General features: G+C 41.4%; 1 protein-coding gene across 4 annotated transcripts in view; it reads right to left on the reverse strand.

Moving 5' to 3' along the window:
* Positions 1-23,480, reverse strand: part of LOC138750531 (microtubule-actin cross-linking factor 1-like) — a 48,493-nt gene that overhangs the window by 20,442 nt on the left and 4,571 nt on the right. For 3 of the 4 annotated variants that reach the window (XR_011349377.1, XM_069912618.1, XM_069912620.1), the window contains exons 2-7: positions 18,192-18,401; positions 13,696-13,924; positions 13,147-13,463; positions 12,116-12,283; positions 6,887-7,010; positions 5,241-5,336 (exon numbers count right to left, since the gene is read on the reverse strand). Coding sequence is in view for 3 of the 4 variants with exons in the window: in XM_069912618.1 (XP_069768719.1) it covers positions 5,241-5,336; positions 6,887-7,010; positions 12,116-12,283; positions 13,147-13,463; positions 13,696-13,924; positions 18,192-18,401 (1,144 nt within the window). In the remaining variant the exon portion in view is untranslated. The remainder of the gene's footprint in view (positions 1-5,240; positions 5,337-6,886; positions 7,011-12,115; positions 12,284-13,146; positions 13,464-13,695; positions 13,925-18,191; positions 18,402-23,480) is intronic. The other variant, XM_069912619.1, reaches the window with a different exon arrangement.

Below are 23,480 nucleotides of genomic sequence, written 5' to 3' on the forward strand. Positions count from 1 at the left end.
TCCTTCTCCTGCCCCCACTCTCTCCCTATATCCCTCCCCCTTCCTCGATAACTCTCCCTCCCTCCCTCTCCTTCCCTTCCCCTCACAATCTCTCTATAACCCTCTGCCTTCCTTGACAACTATCCCTCATTCTCTTTCCCTTCTCCTTCTCCACACCCTCTCCCTCCCTCTCCTTTCCTCTCCCTCTCCTCCTCTTCCCCTCACCCTCTCCCAAAATCCTTATCCCTTCCTCAACAACTCTCCCTCCCTCTCCCTTTCCCCCTCCTTCCCCTCCCTCTCCTTCCCCTCTCCCTCTCCTTCTCCACCTCAACCTCACCCCATTACTCCCCCTTCCTCAAAAACTCTTCCTCACTCTCCTTTCCTCTCCCTCTCCTTTCCCTCTCCTCCTCTTCCCCTCACCCTCAGCCTATATTGCTCCCCCTTCCTCACCAACTCTCCCTCTCTCCTTTCCTCTCCCTCTCCATCTCTTATCGCTCTCCCTCTCCTCTTACCCTCACACTCTTCCCTATATCCTTCCCCATTCCTCGACAAGTCTCCCTCCCTCTCCATCTCCTTCCTCTCTCCCTCTCTTTCTTCTCACCCTCCCACTATCCCTCCCCTTCCTCGACAACTCTCCCTCCCTCCCATTCCTTCCACTCTCCATCTTCTTCTCCTCCCCACTCTCTCCCTATATCCCTCCCCCTTCCTCGATAACTCTCCCTCCCTCCCTCTCCTTCCCTTCCCCTCACAATCTCCCTATAACCCTCTGCCTTCCTTGACAACTATCCCTCATTCTCTTTCCCTTCTCCTTCTCCTTCTCCTCACCCTCTCCCTATATTCCTTACCCTTCCTCGACAACTCTCCCTCCCTCTCCTTTCCTCTCCCTCTCCTCCTCTTCCCCTCACCCTCTCCCAAAATCCTTATCCCTTCCTCAACAACTCTCCCTCCCTCTCCCTTTCCCACTCCTTCCCCTCCCTCTCCTTCCCCTCTCCCTCTCCTTCTCCACCTCACCCTCACCCCATTACTCCCCCTTCCTCGAAAACTCTCCCTCACTCTCCTTTCCTCTCCCTCTCCTTTCCCTCTCCTCCTCTTCCCCTCACCCTCAGCCTATATCGCTCCCCCTTCCTCACCAACTCTCCCTCTCTCCTTTCCTCTCCCTCTCCATCTCTTATCGCTCTCCTTCTCCTCTTACCCTTACACTCTTCCCTATATCCTTCCCCATTCCTCGACAAGTCTCCCTCCCTCTCCATCTCCTTCCTCTCTCCCTCTCTTTCTTCTCACCCTCACACTATCCCTCCCCTTCCTCGACAACTCTCCCTCCCTCTCCCATTCCTTCCACTTTCCATCTTCTTCTCCTCCCCCACTCTCTCCCTATATCCCTCCCCTTCCTCGATAACTCTCCCTCCCTCCCTCTCCTTCCCTTCCACTCACAATCTCCCTATAACCCTCTGCATTCCTTGACAACTATCCTTCATCCTCTTTCCCTTCTCCTTCCCCTCACCCTCTCCCTATATTCTTTACCCTTCCTCGACAACTCTCCCTCCCTCTTCTTTCCTCTTCCTCTCCTTCCCCTATCCATCTACTTCTCCTCTTCCCCACACCCACTCCCCCAATCCCTTCCCTTCTTTGACAACTCTCCCTGCCTCTCCCTCTCCTCTTCCCCTCTAACCCACCCCTTCCTCGACAACTCTACCTCCCACTCCGTTCTTCTCTCTCTCCTTCCCCTCTCTTATGCCCCTCACCCTCTCCCTATATTCCTCCCCCTTCCTTTACAACTCTCCCTCCCTATCCTTTTCTCTCCCTCTCCTTCTCCACTTCCTCTCCTTCTCCTCAAACTCTCCCTGTATCCTTCCCCCCTTCCTCGACATTTCTTCCTCTCTCTTCTTCCCCTTTCCCTCTCCTCCTCTTCCACTTACCCTCTCTCCCTCTATCCCACTGCCTTCCTTGACAACTCTCCCTCCCTCTCCTTCCCCACTCTCTCTTTTTCCTCTTCCCTTCACCCTCTCACTATATCCCTCCCCCTTCCTCGACAACACTCCCTCCCTCTCTTTTCCTCTCCATCTCCTTCCCCTCTCCCTCCTCTTCCCCTCTCCCTCCCCTGAGTGAGGTGCTGGATTTGGGAGGGGGGGAGGTCAAATGCATGGGAAAGACTACAATATATCTTTTCTAGCATTGATGAAGAGAAGGATTTTGAGCTGAGCGCTCTCTGCTCCCTGAAAGAGACAACATGGTGGAGAGGATGGTAAAGAAACATCCAGCCTGCTGGATTTCTTGATTTGGGGCACTGAGTGTAAAAGTTGGTGAGTCAAGTTACAGCTGTATAAAATTTTGGTTTGCCGCATTTGGAATATTACGTAGTGTTCTGGTCCCTGAATTCACGGAAGGATGTCGAAGATCTTGTAGACCTCTATCACGTCTCCTCTAATCCTTCTACACTCCAGCTCTGCGAACCTTGCCTCATGAGAATTGTTTCCCAATCCAGGCAGCATCCTGGTAAATCTCCTCTGTCCCCTCTCCTTCCTATAATGAGGTGACCAGAACTGAACATAATATTCTAAGTGAGTCATACCAAAGATTTATAGATTTGCAACATGACCACTCTACTCCTGAATTCAAACCCCCTATGAAGGAATCACAGCACACCATAATCCTTGTTCACTCTCCTATCAAACTGTGTGGCAACCTTGAGAAATGTGTAGATTTGCAACCCAAGGTTCCTCTGTTCATCCACACTCTTAAGTAACCGACCATTAACTCTGGACTCAGCCTTCTGGTTTGTCCTTCCAAAATGCATCAACTCTCACTTATCTGGATTGAAATCCATCTACCACTTTTCTGCCTAACTCTGCAACCCACCTTCATCATTTTGTAACCTTCAACAGCCTTCATCTCCATCCACAACTCCTCCAAACCAACCTCCGTGACATCCGCAAACTTACTGACCTATCCATCCGCCTCTTCATCCAGGTGACATGAAAATCACAAAGACTAGGGGTCGCAGAACAGATCCCTGCAGCACCAACCTCCAGGCAGAATACTTTCTTTCCACTACGACTCTCTGCTTTCTTCCGACATGACAGCTTTTATTTCATGCAGGTAATTTTTCGCTCATCTCATGACTCATGACTTTCTGAAGGAGTCTCCTGTGACTGACCTTGTCAGATGCCTTGCTAAAATCCTCGTAGACCACATCTATCACCCTACCCTCATTAATTTCTTTTGTAACCTCCTCCAAAGACTGAGTTAGATTTGTGAGGCCCAAGCTTGCCTTCACAAAGACATGCTGACTATCCTTGAGTAGAGTGTATTTCTCCAGATCTTCATAGATCCCATCCTTAAGAATCCCTTCCATTAGTTTACTCACCAATAATGTAAGACTAACCCTAATTCCCAAGATTCTCCCTATTACCTTTTTTAAACAAGGGGACTCCATTTACCATTCTCCAAACCACCCGAGTCGCGCTGCTGTCTATCTCCCTCCTTGCCCACGTGAGTGGTGCTGCTGTCTCACCCCCCTCCCCCCACACATCTGGGTCACGCTGCTGCCTCTCCAACCCACCCCCCCCACCCCTTCACCAAGGGTCGATATCGACTACTTTGGAGACCCCTAATATGTTATTTAAAGTAACTTAATGTCACTTTATTCGATTCAGCAAAGAGTGGGGCAGGGAGGCAAGGTTAGGGGGGCTTTACTAAAGCTCAGCCTGGAGTGGTAGTTAATCCGCCACAGTTGACATGGCGTTGCAGTCGTGCTCCAATCTTCAAATATGCCTGGATGCAGCAGGCATGGATAATTGCCGATGATTTGCCACAACCCATTTTTTATACACTTGTGGATGCATGAAACTATGCACCAGCTTTGATCTTTTTCAAACTTCGAACATGCGAGGCAGAAGCTTTAATAGTAAGAACCCATTTACTTGTTTCAGATGGTGAAGAGAAGCAACATCCACGTCATTCTGTGCATTTCTAAATGGCACATTGGGGAAGTAGTGAAATCAAATTGCATGAGTGGATGCAATTGGTTTGGATGAGACCTTAAACCACATCCTATATGGTTTTTAAAGAACATACAAGATTCTATCGTACAATAGATACGATAGTCGGTTCGAGCAGCGAGTCGGAGGAGATGGAGACCAGAGTTTGGGCAGTGTTCGGAGGAGGAGCGAGTTGAGAGTGACAGGTTTAATTGGTCAAGGCCAATAAAAGGAGGGAAAGGCAAAGGAGAAGCCAGAGAGGAGTGGCCCAATGAGAGAGTGGCCTGGTGAAAGAGTGGGGCTTCGAGGCTTTGGCTCGAGAGGCTTCACCGTGTAGGGGCTGAGGTCGAGTATCTAGATTAAGGTAAGACTATATTTTTTTGTTATTTTCTCTTTCTAAGGTGAGGGGGAGAGAGAAGGGTTGAGTGTGAGAGCAGTTTGCTCTTTTCAGTGTCAGATGTGAAAGGTCCTGGAGTCTTCGACCTCCTGGACATCCACAATTGCACTAGGTGTACTGAGCTGCAGTGTCTCAGGGACCGTGTTAGGGAATTGGAGCTGCAGCTCAATGACCTCGACCTGGTCAGTGAGAGTGAGGCCGTCATAGATAGGAGCTATAGCCAGGTGGTCTCAACAGGGCCACAGGAGGAGGATCAGTGGATTACAGTTATGAGAGGGAAAAGGGAAGAGACAGATACAGGAGGGGGCCCCTGTGACTGAAGCACTCAACAAATGGTACTCCTCCTTGAGGAACATTCAGGCTGGGGAAGGAATCAGTGGCTGTATCTCTGGCATAAGGTCGGCCTCTGTTGCCCAAAAGGGTAGGGAAAGGAAGAGGAGGGTAATAGTTATAGGGGATTCGATGGTCAGGAGGACAATTTGGGGATTCTGTGGATACGATTAAGGAAACAGATTGGTAGTTTGTCTCCCTGGTGCCAGGGTCTGGGATGTAACTTCTTGTGTCATTTCAGAACAAGTTGGATAGCTGCATGGATGTGAGGGGATTGGAGGGATACGGACAGGGAGTGGGTAAGTGGGGCTAGAGGAGCTCACTTAAATCGGTGTGGACTCGAGGGGCCGAGAAGTCCTGTATCCGGACTGTAATTGTCCCAGCCAAGATTTATCTTGCAATCAACATCATTAGGGACCAGCATCATTGCTATTAGGGACCAGTTATGTGAGCAAAATAGCAATGTTTCTCAACTAGGTCAACGACCCTGCTTCATCAATCCAGAAATAAAACATTTCCAAAATCGCAGTGGTGAGAAGTGCCAGGTAAAAGTAAACCTTCGAGATCTTCCACTTGGACATTTCTCCGTTCCAATGTCCTCTTCTGCTCTGATGTTTCCTCACGCAAAAGCTGGAATCTCTGTTCGATGGTAGCTAAAATGAACACAAGGTTCTGTTACACATACATTTAAAAGTGTCTTCAAAGATTTACCACAAGGTTCCGGTGTTTTCATCCCAACAATCACATTTTTTGTTTTGGAGAAAGGAGAACTGTGGGTTTAGTAATATTTAAAGCAATGCAGAACAGAAGATGACGAGCAACAAGTAGGGGCAAAAATGTGAGCAAGGAATGAAAAAAGTTTGGAGGGAATCAGCGTGAAATAGCAGACGAGTGAAATGAGGAACAGTGAAAAGGAAGGGACATTTGCAAAAGGAAATGGAGAGAGAAAGAGAGGGACAGTTGTGCAACTCTTTGTTGAAAACATGTTGAATTCAAGGCCTTTTACTCATCGAGAGGAGCAGGTGAAGTGGGGGGGAGCTGGGGCCGTGGAGGAGCAGGAACAACAATCAAAGCTGAATAGAGAAGACTCTGAGAGCAGCTGCAACCGTTCTCACCAGAACTGTATCCCGCCCTTCGGGTGCTCAGATGCATGGATCTTCAGTGCCCTCCCAGCACAGCATGAGAAATCCCCTCTCATTGGGGGGTCTTTGAGACATCACAGCCCTAAACACTTCCTTGGCTGCATGTTTGCCAGATGTTCACACTTGGTAAATGGCCGCTGCTTAACCTTCTACCATTTCTACATACCCTCTATTTCTAGTAATAACTGATCAACAAGACAAACACACTCTTCAGAAAATATAGAATTTCTGAGATTTAGGAAAGAAAACAAAAATGTAGAAAAATAAATGAGCTGATAGAGCATCTGGAAAAAAAGAAAAGCAACATTAACATTTCGATGGAGCTCGTGACTTCACCATCATGCTGGCATATTGTAACATTTGTTTCCTATTTCCAGTCTTGTTTCTATGATTGGAAGATATCTGGTTTCCAATCATTCAATCTCCTCTTCAATTGATGAGCCACGGACAAGTATGCATGACTGGAGCCTGACTGCTTTATTAAATAATCGCAGAGCATCACTTTCAACGAATTCACTGCAAGAATTCCCATTTGCCGTCATTTTCATTTCCAACGCTCCAAGTATGGTTCTCAATTCAGTACCTTCAATGCAACAATTTTATAAGACCCAACACTTCTAAGATGCACCACTTGAGCAGAAATTTCATTCAATAAACACACATTTTACAATACTATTGTGATTCTGGCCTACGAGTCTGAATCACTGTCCACAATTCACTGGAGAAAGTTCTATTGAACTTTCTTAAATACTGCATTTTATTCAAACATTTATTGAAGTGTGCACAGTTCTTTAGTAAATGGTCTTTCCATTAATTTTAGAGTTTTCAGAGCTTTTTATGAAATGATAGCCTATTTATGACGTGCTAGGTAAAGATGATTCAACATTTGAAATCCAATCAATTGCAAGAAATATTTTAGAATAGTTCAAAGAGGTTGGTGGGTCCCCACTGGTAATTTGCACATTTTGAAAATGTCTAATTTTCCAGCTGGAAGCATCACTTGTATTTGTTGGAATTAGAGAACCATTTTTTGATCTAAGCAGCAAATGTTGAAATGGTACCTGTGGTCTTTCGAAGCTGGAGTACATTTGGAACAACGTCAATGCTCAAGGACAGCAGGCACTTTGCTGCCTCCTGTAACTTTTCGACACCATCTTCATGTTCAGAAATTTCTCCCTGAAGGACCTGTGATTTCAAAATGACACAATGACTCATTCACAATAAAATTAATATTTCTTTCTGTATATCTTAGATTCGCCGATACTTTGGTTAATTTCGATATTGTCTTGGGGTCAATGAGATAAACAGCCTGTGAAGACGATTCTATAAATTATCATAAATACCAACAACTCTCTGGCCTGCTTTGGGGTGAGGAGGCGAACATTTTCAAGGACCCAATAACCACAGGATATTGGAATTTTCTCAAACAACCAGCTCAAACTTTCTATTGATCATTACTCATTACTCATTAATGCTTCGAGGTATTTAATACGCCTGATGTTTGAGCATTTTCTGATTCTGTTGAGCTCATCATCTTTATCTTGTCTACATCTCTTGACCGGCCCTGAAGTCCCTTTGCAAACCATCAAGGTCACAAGAAAATATTTAAAAATGTTCTGATGCTTAGATTTACATCAGCATTGATAAAATAATGCTGAAGAACTCATTTGGCTTTTCACCACTAATGGACATAGATTTGGCTGCAGAGGGTTATTCTGCATTATCGCTTTTCGGCCTGTCCGTCTACTTTTACTCCGGATGACCCCTCTCCCCAATCCATCATCCTTCAAAAGTAAATATGTGTTCTCCCTCAGCAATCTGACCCATTTGCAACTCCTATTCCCACGAGCACTTAATGGACCACAGCTTTTCTCTTTTATTTTTTAATTTTTTTTATTTTTCACACCCTAAATCACATTAGCCATGATATACACTATTTCTTTTTCACACATATACAGTGACTTTTTCTCCCCCCCCCCTCCTCCCAAGCCACCCCCCCACCACCCCCCCTCATCCATTTTAGGTATACAATCTAGGTTGCATTAAGCCAGTCAGACAATGTTGTCATTCAACAAAAATACACCAGAAATTCTACTGAGTCCATTCTTTTCTTTCCTTCTCCTTCCATCAACTTAGGTAATGTTTGTCCCCGGTAGGTTCTCACTATTGTATTTAATGTAAGGCTCCTATACTTGTTCGAATATTTCAATATTATTTCTTAACCTATATGTTATTTTTTCTAATGGAATACATTTATTCATTTAAATTTAGTAGTTTCTTCCTTTTAATTTGGTTATGTATTCCATTAATATTTAAAGTCATATAGTTCAGCGTAGCCCTTTTATATTTTGTTTATCTTCTCTTTCCGTTTTTCCATCATTACCTTTCCTCCTTTTCCATTTCTGTTTTCTTATTTTCAACTCTTTATAAGACAACATTCCTACAACATCCAACATTTTCCTTATTCTCCTATTTCTATCTTATTTATCCCCAATCTCCCCTTCCCCTCCTGAGTTGTCCTTTATCCCTTGTCGGACAACCACATCTCCCCTCTCCATTTGGATTTGCGAATCCACTCGCAAGCGTCAACTGATTTTGCAGTGACCGCTATTTCCCCCCACCCCGCCCCCCCCAGAAAAGATTTCACTTTTCATATGTCACCAAGGTCACTCTTTTAATTCCCTCCTTATTCTCTCTATTCCATTACCTTCCCTTATTAATTCTTGTCTATACTATCTATATTTTCCTCTAAGTACAGATACATTCACGTATGCACATTGTCTCTATTCACTCTTATACCTCTTTACCCGCATACATATCAATCGTGATCATTTTTACTCTCATTACCCGTCTTCATCCCTCAGTCTATTTTTGTCTTTACCCACATACATATCAATCGTGATCATTTTTACTCTCATTACCCGTCTTCCTCCCTCAGTCTATTTTTGTAATTGTTCTGCAAATTTTCGTGCTTCTTCTGGATCCGAGAATAGTCTGTTTTGTTGTCCTGGAATAAATATTTTCAATACCGCTGGATGCTTTAGTATAAATTTATACCCTTTCTTCCATAAAATCGTCTTTGCTGTATTGAACTCTTTTCTCTTCTTTAGGAGTTCAAAACTTATATCTGGATAAATGAAGATTTTTTGCCCTTTATACTCCAGTGGTTTTTTGCCCTCTCTTACTTTTTCCATTGTCTTCTCCAGTACCTTTTCTCTTGTAGTATATCTTAGGAATTTTACTACAATAGATCTTGGTTTTTGTTGTGGTTGTGGTTTAGAGGCCAATACTCTATGTGCCCTTTCTATTTCCATTTCTTGCTGTAGTTCTGGACATCCTAGGGTCTTAGGGATCCACTCTTTTATAAACTCCCTCATATTCTTGCCTTCTTCATCTTCCTTAAGGCCCACTATCTTTATGTTATTTCTTCTGTTATAATTTTCCATTGTATCTATTTTTTGAGCTAGTAGTTCTTGTGTCTCTTTAGTTTTTTTATTAGATTCCTCCAATTTCTTTTTTAAGTCTTCTACCTCCATTTCTGCTGCTACTGCCCGCTCTTCCATCTTGTCCATTTTCTTTCCCATTTCTGTTAAGGTCATCTCTATTTTATTCATTTTCTCTTCTGTGTTGTTTATTCTTTTTCTTAAATCATTAAATTCCTGTGTTTGCCATTCTTTAAATGACTCCATGTATCCTTTAATAAGAGAAAGTACCTTCTTTATCTTGCCTTTCTTTTCTTCTTCTATTTCACTGTACTCTCCCTCTTCCTCTTCTTCTTCCTCTGGGTTGGCCATCTGTTGTTTCTTTTTTGCCCTTTCCTTCTCTTCTTTCTTGTTTCTATTGTCTTCTGTGGTCTCTTCTTGCTGCAGGTGTTCTGCAGCTGTCGTTGCCGGCTGTGGAGATCGACACCCCAGCTGGTCCCCCCTCCCGTCGGTGTGTTTTTTTCATTCGCATCACGCATGCGCGATTCCTCGCGCATGCGCGGTTGCGCACTTTTACTCGGCTCAGCGAGCCATTTTTGTAGTCCATTATTTACCGACCTGAGGGAGCGAGTTTCTCTCTCCGCAGCGGGCCTCTTCGGACAGGTAAGGCCTTCACCTTTTTCCTCCTTTGTCTTCTCTTCCTCTCTTCTTACCGTTGCTTTCAATTTTTCTTTTTTAGTCGCCATCTTCTTTCCACCTTTATACTCACTTTTCTGTAACTTTTATTTCTGTTCCTTTGTGTTTTCCTTTGTTTTTCCCGACTTTTCTGGAGAGGGCTACTACTCCATCACGTGACTCCTCTCGACCACAGCTTTTCTCCATGACCATCAATCCCAGGCCATTTACTGCAATAAATGGTCCGACTTTTCTCTGACTGCATGAGAAGAAAAGCCCTCCACTTCAGAAAAGCAAAACTGGAACTAGTGATTTGTCTTTCTGATTCAAATTCCAATTCCTCAAACATCAACTCCAGTCAACATGATGCCATTAGTTTAGTTAATGATGGAGAAGGATAGGTCTGGGACTCGGATTGAGGTTCTAAATTGCAGAAAGGCCAATTTTGAGGAAATGAGAAAGGATTGAGAAGGTGTTGACCTGGAAAAGTATATGCGGGGTCAGTGGAAGACCTACAAAGGTGAAATTTGGAAAGTACAGACTTTGCATGTTCCTGTCAAGATTAACAGGCTTAGGAATCATTTGGAAGTAGAGAGGTGTGCAGCAGGTATAGACATCACAGAGCAAATGAGGTGCTTGAAGAGTATAGAAAATGCAAGAAAAATCCTCAATGAAGTTATCCTCAATGAAGATAGAAAGGCTATCTGGTTGATAATGCGGTAAATTGGATCAGCAAGTTTGCAGGTGACACTAGGATTGGAGGTGTTGTGGACAGCAAAGAAGGTTTTCAAAGCTTGCAGAGGGATCTGGACCTGTTGGAAACATGGGCTGAAAAATGGAAGATAGAATTTAATGCAGATGAGTGTGAGGTGTTGCATTTTGGAAGGACAAGCCAAGAAAGGACATACATGGTAACCAGTCGGGCAGTGAGGAGTACGATAGAACAGAGGGATCTGGGAATACAGACACCTCATTCTCTGAAAATGGTGTCACATGTGGATAGGGTTGCAAAGAGAACTTTTGGCACATTGACCTTGATCAATCAAAGGATAAAGTCTAATTTTCATTGGTGAGACCCAATTTGGATTATTGTGTGCAGTTTGGATCACCTAACTGCAGGAAGGATGGCAATTGTGCAGAGATTGACTTGGATGTGGCCTGGACGTCAGGAGCAGAGTTGTAGGAAAAGGTTAAACAGGTTATGATTTTATTCCCTGGAGTGTAGAATGAGGGAAGAATTGAGAGAGAGATTTAAAATGATGTGGAGGACAGAGTAAATATAGGTAGGCTTGTTCCACTGAGAGCAAGTGAAATACAAACCAGAGGACATGGGGTAAGGGTGAAGGGGATAAATTTAGGGGGAACATGAGGGAGAACGTCTTCACACAGAGTGAAGAGGTGGGAGAGTGGAACAAGCTGTCCGTTGAAGTGGTGACTGTGGGCTCAGTTTTTAATTTGAAAAGAATTTGGACTGGTACATGGATGGGAGAGGTATGGAGGGCTATGGACTGGGTGTGTCAGAGGGCCTCGGCAGAAAAAGGGTTCGGAACAGACAAGAAGGGCCAAAGGGGCCTGTTTCTGTTCTGTAATATTGTAAGGTTCTATGGTTTGAATACTTCTTTGGAATAAATCAATCTCTGCCACTTTGCAAACAAATCTTACCTCCAAATGTGCTCCAAATCACTACTTTCCTCCCACCTCCCTTCCCCTGTTCCTGAAACCCCCATCTATGGAGTTATCGTCTCTGCACCTGATGATTCCATTAATGATTTGCTGAGATTTTTTGCTCTGCTGTTATAATCTTGGAGGTCATCCAAAATTCTGCCACCATATCCTTAGTCACCAGGCCCCCATTAAACATGGATAAGGTCTGAGGAAACCCATACTGAAAATAGACACACAATGAGAGCAGAACTGTTTGGCTTCTTTGTTACAGTTTCCAATCTTGCCCCCACCATCTGGAAGCAAATTGGCTGTTGGATCTTCATCAGGCTCCCATTAAAACCTGATCAAGGTGGAATGAATGGAGCTCAACTTCCTATTTCAGGTGCCAAACTTACAACCTCCCATGTGGCCTTCACCACTGTTATTGGATGTGCACATTAACATTAGTTCAAAGCATTAATTATTCTACTCGTAAATTAGATTAAGCAACATTACACAGTGATTTATGAAATAACAACTTTAATTTACCATGACATTTTCAAGTTCTTGCTGCAAGATTTCTGGATTAGAGATGGCCTCCAGCTGAACCATTCGTCTTTCTGTTTCAATTCTCTCTAGCCACAAACGCAGCTCATCTGCCTTCTCTTGCCATTGTTCAAACAACTTTTTGCCAAGACGGGTTCCAAGTCCAATGCACTATAGAGTGAAAGAAATGAATGAGTATGTGGATTTTTAAAATGTACGATTTTGTGATGCTATCAAATATCGAGTGTCCAATCGATCCAAAATGAGTCAAGCGATACATTACTGGTCCATCACTTATGCCAACTATAATTTTTTTGTTCCCTGCATCAAGTTTTTTGAGGGTCACAGACAAAAAGGCAATGTTCACTTCTCACCAAAGATGAAATGCCTGTTACCCTGCCGTACTGTTCCATTTTCTTATTATGTCAATAAATCTTTTAATTAATATTTTGAGTTTGCTTTCAAAATAAACTGATAGTCAGGAATATATCAGAAGCATTGAAAACCTTCACAAATTTAGTGTGTCAGTGAAGATTAGACAGAAATTCTTTTGGGGCTGGGCTTGTTCCAGCCGAACACGCTGCATTTCTGTTATGCCATTCAAGCCTCACCGTTGAGTTTAGGAATATTGAACCAGCGATGTGACCTTTGTGGATTGGACACATTACACCTTGTTCAGTGACAAATACACGTGGGAGGCCAGTCTGGAAAATCTTCGCCAGTTATGATCTGTTCGACATTTGATTTTATTAAAAGGAAATGAGATCACGACTTATTTTCTGCAATGGTCTCTGTCCAACTTGAGTGAGTTCGGCCACCAAGAGAGCTCCACAATACTGGAAAGATTTAATCATTGTTCCTGTTCTTCATGGGTATTATTAATAACAGCCGCAAACCTTTTCCAGAGCCACTCTTCTAAGACTAAAACTTACACAAGTTGCTCAGTCTATCAAAATGCTCTCAAGTTACTGATCTTAAGTAAAATTGGAGTTTAAATGCTATTAATCTAAAAAAAAAATGAAGATATGTCATACTTCTGATCGAAGTGTGTTGAAGCGAGCATCGGCGCTCTCAACCGTCTCCTCCACATGTTGGCTTATGGCATCAGGATCAATTTGGATCTTGTAGCTTTCAATTGCATTCCTGATTTCAAAGTGAAAGGCAGCATCGATGACACTTTTCCAAGATCGTCTGAGGTGTCTTAGATCCCCTTTGTGAAATTGAAGATCTTTGAAGAGGAATTGCTGCTTCTTAAGTTTGAATGTCAATGACGTGGAGTCAAATTCCCCAGCTTTAATCTTTGTTAGTTCCTTCTCCAAATGACTCATGAATGTTTCAAATTCATCGTGATCTGTTTAAAGGAATATAATGGTCAAATAGTTAAATGTTTTAAAGCATTCAAAATGGTCAAAAAATACCAGATTATCTAGACTTTGATACATTGACAGGATCCTGTAATAATTACAAGTTGGGGTTATTCCAAACCACATGTAGCTTTCTGTTGTCTTACTTAGAATTCTTTTCAACTCTCAGTAAATAGTATTTTATAGTAATCTGGAAAATAAATGAAAACTTTCTCTCACCTTTTCGGAACTTCTGCAATTCTAGATGCAGATCCTCAATCACGTTTAATTGAGAATCTGCACTTGATAAAGCGGATTCGTACTCCTCCATCAAGACATTCAAGATCTCCTGCAGTGCAACTTCCTCGTCTCGCAAAGGGTCCTGGACATTTTGTTCCAGGAAAGTCTGAGCTGCCTCTGTGGCCAAAACCAACTCTTGCTCTTTCCGGGACAACTTTTGGTGATGTTCCTAGAAAAGAAACAATCCTAGGTTCATTTTTATTGCTCCAAGTTGTCTTGGGGGAGGTAAGGTTTCTATTTATTGCATTTGCAATTGAAATAAAATATTCAGGTTTCCCAATTTATTAAAAATCAGGGTACCAAAACACCCTTAAATACACATAGGAAACGTATTTCAAGTCAAGAAACCTAAACGGTTTTATCCTTTCGGAGGTTTAATCAACTACCGTGATCTACAATTCTTTGCTTGTGTCAAAGGATGAATCCTGCTGAGATGGAATAGAATATATTCCATATTTAATTTGACTGACAAGAAAATAAATCCTCTCCTTCAGTATTTGTACACAGTCCCTTCCCCGTCAAACAGACTTACTTTAAACTTAAGCACATTAAACTTTTGTCATTTGAATGATCTCATCCTTACCTTTCCATTCAGGGATTTAATATTCTTTCATGATTTAAAAGAGAACACGTGAAATCTAACTAGAGTTGACTGTGATCTAGTCAGGAGAATGTGAACTAATTTGTAACTGTGTAAGAATACACCCTTCTCACTGTAGTAAATGTCGTGCACCACTGTGGGGTGGATGTCTATGTATATGAGTGTGTGAACAGTTTCAAGAGATGGTGGATCTTCTTGTCTTTTTTTCTTCACTGGTATCACTGTTTCCTTCACCCCAGACTTGCACATCTTCGCCCAGTGGTTTGCTATGCCGTAGGCTCCACATTCAGAACCATATGCGGGGCAATCATTTTGGTCACGGAGGGGTGTTGTCTGCTGCCCTTCCTACAGGTCCTGGGGGTGGCACTTTTCTGATTGTATTTTTTATAGCATCAACCCTTCCTTCACTTTGCTGTGGGTGGGTCTGCATTGATAGGGATTTCATTTGTGTCCTCGTGGATTCGAAGACTCTGCCTGTTTCTATATCTTTGGCCAGTTTCAAGCTATCCTTCCCTATAAGAGACTTTTGCATTCAGGATGGGCATATTAGTGGATCAGCTAATCTTTCCTCTATATCCTTCCATCTGCATTTTGCAGCATTAGTTTTTGGTGTAGTAAGGAAGTTAGTAACAGTCTCATCAGTCTCTTACACAAAACCTTGAAATTCATTGCATTCAAGTCTAGGATTAGAGCTGAGTTCAAGGTGAGAAACAACCTTTGCAAATATCTGCTCTGGATCATTTTTCTCCACCCCGTAAGCTCTCAGCTATTAAATAAGTCACGGCCTGGCTCCCCTATCCAGACATGTATAGCACTAACCTTCTCCTCGCTGTTGCATTTTTAAAATAGCTTTTCACTGCTAAATTGTACATCTGCTGAAACGTTTTCAACGATTCAACAATATCTTCAGCCTCCCGTCCATCACTGGGTGAACTGCTGTTGCACCAGCCATTCATTTTCAGGTGTACTTTTTCTCTTCTTCCCCGTCAGATTTCAGTCACTTCCAATCCATTTTATAGTTTTATTCTTGACCACTGCCAACATGTTCTGTCTCCGTGTTACCTGGGAGGATTCTTAAATAACTTAGAGATGCAAGATTCAAATAACAGAAGGGAGTTTACTTACTGATGCCTTCTACCATCTCAGGAAACTGTTCACACTCATACTCATGTATAGGTGCCCCCCAGTAGTGCACGACGGTTACCACAGTGAGAAGGGTGTATTCCTAGGAAGTTACAAAAGAGTTCACATGATCCTAACGAGATAACACACCCGTCTCACTGTCGTAAATGTCGTGCACCAATGTGGGGTGCATGTCTATGTGAGTATGAACATTTCCTGGCATGGTGGAAGGCATTAATAAGTAAAATCTCTTCTGCTATTTGAATCTTGCATCTCTAAGAAGATGCAAGATTCAAATAGCAGAAGAGATTTTACTTCTGCTATTTAAGAAGCCTCCCACACAGAGACATAACAGTGACTTTATTGTATTTATCTTTACCATTTTGTTCAACATCCTTTGGACTTGACAAGACTTTATTCAAGTCACCTTATTCCAAAACAAACCAGGCTGTCAAGCACACACAGGGCAATAATTTGCATACATGTTAAGCAATGCTTTACGAAAAGAAGATAACACCAATTGGTAAATGTTTAAAGATCTTTGCTCTTTTTTAACGATGAAAATCTGACTTGAGCACTGCATATTAAGGAATGACAAACATGAAAATCTATCCCCATTTTAGTGAAAACATTCTGGGTAATTATCATTTTCACATTAGTACTTCAAGATGCAGGTGTCCCTGCCAGGGCCCAAACTGATTAGTTCTGCCTCACTGCCGGCAATGTCATCATGGACCACCTTCTTGAATAGCTGTCATGCTACTTGTCAAGTTCTTTCTACAAAGTTTTAAGGTTGGGAGTTCTGAATTTAGCCCCTGAGAAGGGATAGGAGTGTGGAGGGGAATCAGCAGGTAGTAATGTTCCTACAGACCTACCGCACGTCCCTGTCCATGTCAGGTGGCACCTCTTTGGACATATTCTTGGAGTCGAGTAGATGTCGTTCACTCCGTTGATAGGATACAGGACCACCTCAGTGGAGAGAATGAATGGAGGGCCAATCAAGCCAACTGCTTTGCTCTGCTGTTAGGGTCCTTGGGCCCTTTGGGAATTGTGCTCATCCAGTCAAGTGCGGAGCAAAGGTTCGCCACCTACTGCTTGACAGGTAGCCTCTGATCTGCTTTGGTAATTACAGTACTCAAAATGGCTGGTCTATGTTAGGACCACAGTGAGAAGGAGACCTGGAGTCATGTGACAACACCCAAATGAAGTACCATTATGCAGGTTATTGGTGAACAATGCCACTTTATGTCACAGTGTGTGGGCCACACTTTCCATCGGGCAGCTGATTATTAAAGTATGGCTCTGTCCTGCTTTTGGTAGATGGACCAGATACCAGAAGAATTTGCCACTTTGTCAGAAGGATGTCAGTGCATCAACTGTGACAAGAGGTGCAAAAAAATCTAGACTGAACTTCTTCAGTACTTCGAATGTGATGGAGTCTGGTCCTATTTGCACTTGGTGTTCCAAAGTAAAATAAATGGGGTGAAAGTGATTTCTGTGATGGTGTCGGAAGAACCTGATGGAACATGCTAGAAAGTGTCTTAACCCCAACTTTGTTATTCAGAAGCTGAGGACTACCTCCACTGAGAATGAGGAGACCCTTGGTCCCTCTTTTCCTGTTTACTGTTCATGATCCAGCCGGAAGGATGACAGAGCTCAAATTTCATCAGCGGTTAATTCTGTCTTTGGAATGTTATTTTTTTTTCTGCATTGCCTGCCCACTGTCCAATGTTGTAAGATTATCAGTCTGGCACCTCATGTGCATCTGCATTCCCTATTAAACCATGGTGATGACTTGTCTTGGTTGTAATGGGAGAACTAACGATGGTAAGTAACACTTTCCTGCTGCAAATGTTAAAGGCCCATCGTACCTTTTGGCCACTGTGATTCCAGCTGTCAATTTATTCTGAATCTATCCCATTTAGCACAATGGTGCTACCACACATCAGAATTGAGGGAGCCCCTGGAGAAACATGGGATGGATCTTTCTGCTCCTGCTGTCACCAACAGTTGCTTCAACAACAGGAAAATTGTGGTAGTGAGGGGTTGTAGCCTTACTCACTCTCTTTTCCAAACCAATCCCTAGATCTTCACAAGGATCTGGCCTGGTTGAGTGGACGAACAGTGACGTTGCTACGCCAGAATTCATTCCGGTGGTGTATGCTTCCTCAACCCTTTTTGGTTGTGAATAGCTTGCATGGCCCATTCAATGGGTTATAAAGAGTTGATCACATGAGTGGGTGCTGGAGTTATCAAAATAGGGGAGGAGGTTCTTCCCTTTACAACATCAATATCCACATTATATGAGAAAACTGCATTACTGAGGTGAAGAGTTTTTGTTAAGAAGCTGCCATGGTGAGATTGTTAGTGAAGGGCCTCTGTGACCATCGTCAATCACTGCCCCTTCACTAGTGAGTTAATCATATTCCCGTCATCTCTCATCACTTGCATGACTGGGCCAGAGCAAAGAACAGAAAGTAGGACTGAGTTAGAAAGAGGATCTGCTAGATCTTTGAATAGGATTGGGAGAAGATCGTCAAAATTCAATTCAACATTATTTAGAAATTGTGTTAGTCATTATTTAAGTGAAATTTAGTCAGTCGCCTTTCATCAAATCTGTACTGATCAGAGGTTCTGATGAAAAGTCCAATCCAAAATATTTTTACAATTGTTCGAATATACACTTATCCAAAACACCTGGAAGTGTTCATACCTTCAGGCCTTGCTGGTGGTCATTCAGTCTTTCGCCCATCTCAGCAAATGACCCCATCGCATCGTCCTCTTCCTCCATCTGGAAACCATCACCTAATGCGTAGAATTCGTCTTCGGTGATATGAACTCCATAGTGACCCTCGACTGCCAACCATTTCAGAAGATCACCTACTGTCTTCTTATGTTTTTGTAGGTGATCTTCTGTTGTTTCCTACAAATTGCAAAATCCTGTTAGTTTGAAGACGTGTTGTACTTTCCTGGCAGCAATTCCATATTCCCTCATCTATTTGCAAACCCTTGGGATTGAGGAGGATGTGAAACCACTTGAGTGGAAGATGCCTGTTTATAAACAGGGGCCATTCCACACCATTTCATCGGAATATGCACATGGGCAACACGTGGTCTTGCCCAGTCTTCGATCATTACGAAAAGGATGGTACTAAAGACCAGCCTTCTATACACACACACGGGCATCAATGGAATTCCGCTTCATCATTTCCCTGCTCATGTCTCCCTAACACTGCCTTCATTTCTCGGGCCCCTTCGTCTAATCCCTCCCCTTTCATTTCAAAGGCCTTCTCTGCGTCTAAAGCAACTGCTACTGTTGGCGCTTTACTCCCTTCTACTGCATGAATTAAGTTAATAAATTTACAAATATTGTCTGTTGTGCGTCTTTTTTTAATAAATCCAGTTTGGTCTAGATTTACCATTTTAGGTACATATTCTGCTAATCTGTTTGCTAATAGTTTAGCTATTATCTTATAATCTGTGTTAAGTAATGATATTGGTCTATATGACGCTGGTGCGAGTGGATCTTTCCCTGCCTTTGGTATTACTGTAATTATTGCTGTTTTACATGAATCTGGTAAGCTTTGTGTTTTGTCAATCTGGTTGATTACTTCCAGGAGGGGAGGAATTAATAAATCTTTAAATGTTTTATAGAATTCTATTGGGAATTCATCCTCTCCTGGTGTTTTATTATTTGGTAGTTCTTTTTAATTATCTCTTGTATTTCTACTATTTCAAATGGTTCTGTTAATTTATTTTATTCCTCTATTTGTGATTTTGGTCGTTCAATTTTAGTTAAAAATTCATCTATTTTGCCTTCTTTCCCTTCGTTTTTAGTTTGGTATAATTGTTCATAGAATTCTCTAAAGTTTTCATTGATCTCCGTTGGATTATATGTGATTTGTTTGTCTTTTTTCCTTGATGCCAATACAATTTTCTTAGCTTGTTCTGTCTTAAGCTGCTATGCTAGGATTTTGTGCGTTTTTTCCCTTAGTTCATAATATTTCTGTTTTGTCTTCATTATGTTCTTCTCCACCTTATATGTTTGTAGTGTTTCATATTTTATTTTTTGATCTGCCAATTCTCTTCTTTTAGTTGTATCTTCCTTCATTGCTAATTCTTTTTCTATATATACTATTTCCCTTTCCAACTGCTCTGTTTCCTGATTATAGTCCTTCTTCATCTTGGTTACATAACTTATTATTTGCCCTCTAATGAACGCTTTCATTGCATCCCATAGTATAAACTTATCTTTCACTGATTCCGTATTTATTTCAAAGTACATTTTAATTTGTCTTTCAATGAATTCTCTAAAATCCTGCCTTTTAAGTAGCATGGAGTTTAATTTCCATCTATACATTCTTGGAGGGATGTCCTCTAACTCTGTTGTCAATATCAAGGGTGAATGGTCCGATAATATTCTAGCTTTATATTCTGTTTTTCTTACTCTATCTTGCTTACGAGCTGATAACAGAAATAGGTCTATTCTTGAGTATGTTTTATGTCTACCCGAATAATATGAATATTCCTTTTCCTTTGGGTGTTGTATCCTCCATATATCCAAAAGTTGCATTTCTTGCATCGATTTAATTATAAATTTGGTTACTTTGTTCTTTCTGTTAATTTTTTTCCCAGTTTTATCCATATTTGAATCCAAATTAAGGTTGAAATCCCCTCCTATTAATATGTTCCCTTGCGTATTTGCTATCTTCAAAAAAATATCTTGCATAAACTTTTGATCTTCTTCGTTAGGGGAATATACATTGAGTAGATTCCAAAACTCCAAATATATCTGACATTTTATCATTACATATCTCCCTGCTGGATCTATTATTTCCTCTTCTATTTTAATTGGTACATTTTTACTGATTAATATAGCTACTCCTCTTGCTTTTGAATTGTACGACGCTGCTGTTACATGTCCTACCCAATCTCTCTTTAATTTCTTGTGCTCCAATTCAGTTAAATGTGTTTCTTGCACAAATATTATATCAATTTTTTCTTTTTTCAGTAAATTTAGCAGTTTCTTCCTTTTGATTTGGTTATGTATTCCGTTAATATTTAAAGTCATATAGTTCAACATAGCCATTTCATACTTTGTTTATCTTCCCTTTCCGTTTCTCCATCATCACCTTTCCTTCTTAACCATTTCTGTTTTCTTGTTTTGAACACTTTATAAGACAACATTTCTAAAACATCAAAAATTTTCCTTATTCTCCTATTTAAAACTTCTTTAACCCCATTCTCCCCTCCCCCTCCTGAGTTGCCCTTTATCTCTTGTTGGGAAAACACATCTCCCCTCTCCATTTGGATTTGCGAATTCACTCGCAAATGTCAACTGATTTTGCAGTGACCATAACTCATCCCCACCCAGCCCCCCACCGGAAAAGATTTCAATTTTCATATGTAACAAAGGTCACTCTTTTAATTCCCTCCTTATTCCCTCTATTCCCTTTCATTCCCTTATTAATTCTTATCTATACCCTATATATTTTCCTCTAAATACGTATACATTCATGTATACACACACATACATACACATCTACATATATATATATATATATATATATATAATATATATATTATATATATATATATATATATAATATATACATACATATACCCATATACACACATACATATAGTTCGTGGTCATTTTTACTCTCATTACATGTCTTCATCTCTCTGCTTGTTTTGTAGTTGTTCTGCAAATTTTCGTGCTTCCTCTGGATCCGAGAATAGTCTGTTTTGTTTCCCTGGAATAACTATTTTAAGTACCGCTGGGTACTTTAACATAAATTTATATCCTTTTTTCCATAAGATCGTTTTTGCTGTATTGAACTCCTTCCTCTTCTTCAGGAGATCAAAACTTATGTCTGGTTAGAAAAAAAATTTTTGACCTTTGTATTCCAGTGGCTTTTTGTCTTCTCTTATTTTCTTCATTGCTTTCTCCAATATATTTTCTCTTGTTGTATATCTTAAAAATTTTACTAAAATGGATCTTGGTTTTTGCTGCGGTTGTGGTTTCGGGGCTAATGTTCTATGTGCCCTCTCTATTTCCATTTCTTCCTGTAATTCTGGTCTTCCTAGGACCCTGTTTATATTATTTCTTCTAATGTAGTTTTCCATTATATCTGTCTTCTGAGCTTACAGCTCATGTGCCTCTTTAACTTTTTTATTAGATTCTTCTAATTTCTCTTTTGTCCTCTACTTCCATTTCTACGATTATTTCTCGTTCTTCCACATTCTCCACTCTTTTTCCTATCTCTGATATGACCATTTCTATTTTATTCATTTTTTCTTCTGCATTCTTAATTCTTCTTTTTATCTCATTAAATTCTTGTAATTGCCATTCTTTCACTGATTCCATATATTCTTTGAAAAAAGATACATCCATTGTCTTGCCTTTCTCTTCTTCTTCCACTTCTTTCTGTTCTTCTTCTTCTTCTTCCTCTGGATTGACCATCTGTTGTTTCCTTCTTTTCTTTTTACCTTCTTCTTTCTTGTTGTCGTTATTGTCTCTGTTCTGCACCAGCTGCTGTGCTGCAGGTGTCTCTCTCAGCTGTGGAGATCGACTCCGCAGCTGTTTCCCCCTCCCGTCAGTGTGTTTTTTTTCTTGCGCGGTTGCGCACTTTTACTCGGATCTGCGAGCCATTTTTGTAGTCCCGAACCCGGGACTTCCACTGACCTGAGGGAGCGGGCTTCTCTCTCCGCGGCGGGCCTCCTCGGACAGGTAAGGCCTTCACCTTCTTCTTCCGACGTTCTTTCTTCTTCTCTTCTTCCCGTTGTTTTCGACATTTCTCTCTTCGCTGCCATTTTCTTCTCACCTTTATTTTTAGTTTGTTTTAAATTTTAATCTTGTACCTTTGTGTTTTGTGCGTTTTTTTTTAACTTTTCCGGAGAGGGCTGGAATTCCCTGACCGGCCACTACTCCATCACGTGACTCCCCCAACTGGATCATCTTCAGCTGTCATCATTTTCTTAGTCACAGACCTAGTTACCGCACATGCAGGATATATCTCACCATCCTCTCTAACCACATCCTTACTAGGCCAATTTGTCAATCTTAAAACTGACCCAACTTTATTCTCTGACAAATCATTCCCCAGCAAAAACGAGACACCTTGCATGGGTAACTCCTACTACAACAGTTCCTTTGACTAATTCTGAATTTAGCACAACCTTGTGAAGCAATATTGACCCTACCTCATCTCCAACACCTTTAATCAAAGTTGTCTCCTCTGTGTCTGTCCTTTGATCCACAGTTAAAACGGTTTCTAACAACAATGACTGAGCAGCCTCAGTATCTCTAAGAATGTTAACTGAAACCTGTGGTTCTCCCTCCTTTATTGAGACAAAGCCCTCTGACACAAAAGGCTTGAAAACATCCATGACCTACTGATCAGGTTATGCACCTCTGCTCTCCTTAAATTCCACTGTTTCTGTATACATGGTTCTGGTTAAACCTGTTTTTACCTTTTCTGTTTCAAGACTAGACAGTCACACGACCAGCTTTCTTACACAAATGGCATATAAATACAGAAGTTCTGTCCTTTCCTACCTTTCCTTCATCTTTTTACTGAACATTTTCTCCAGACTTTATTTCAGCCCTACTATCCTGCTCCATCCTAACCTTATGAACAGGTTTATTAATCTGGTCCACATGAGCTCTCTGAAAATGCCTATTATTCTGGAATGTCCTTTTGTGAGTCTTCCTCAACAAATTTTCCTTCACATGTAATATTTCACTATTATAATCCTCTACGTTTGTACTTTTCTCATCCAATGTTTAACTTCAACAATTTTCAATGCCTCAGAAATAGCCATCAGTTCCTATTTTCTCACCTTCTGCAGTTCTGCAGGTGATGGTTGTAACAAAAATGTATCAACATCCATTGCTGCAGTTTTTCCAGACACAAGCTTTCTGTTAGCTTGTAAAAATAGCCTGCAAAAACATCCCAATCAACTAATAAATCATGAAACTGCAATGTTCAAATCCTAA

The sequence above is a fragment of the Narcine bancroftii genome, unplaced genomic scaffold (assembly GCF_036971445.1).
Source record: "Narcine bancroftii isolate sNarBan1 unplaced genomic scaffold, sNarBan1.hap1 Scaffold_164, whole genome shotgun sequence".
NCBI classification, from domain to species: domain Eukaryota; kingdom Metazoa; phylum Chordata; class Chondrichthyes; order Torpediniformes; family Narcinidae; genus Narcine; species Narcine bancroftii.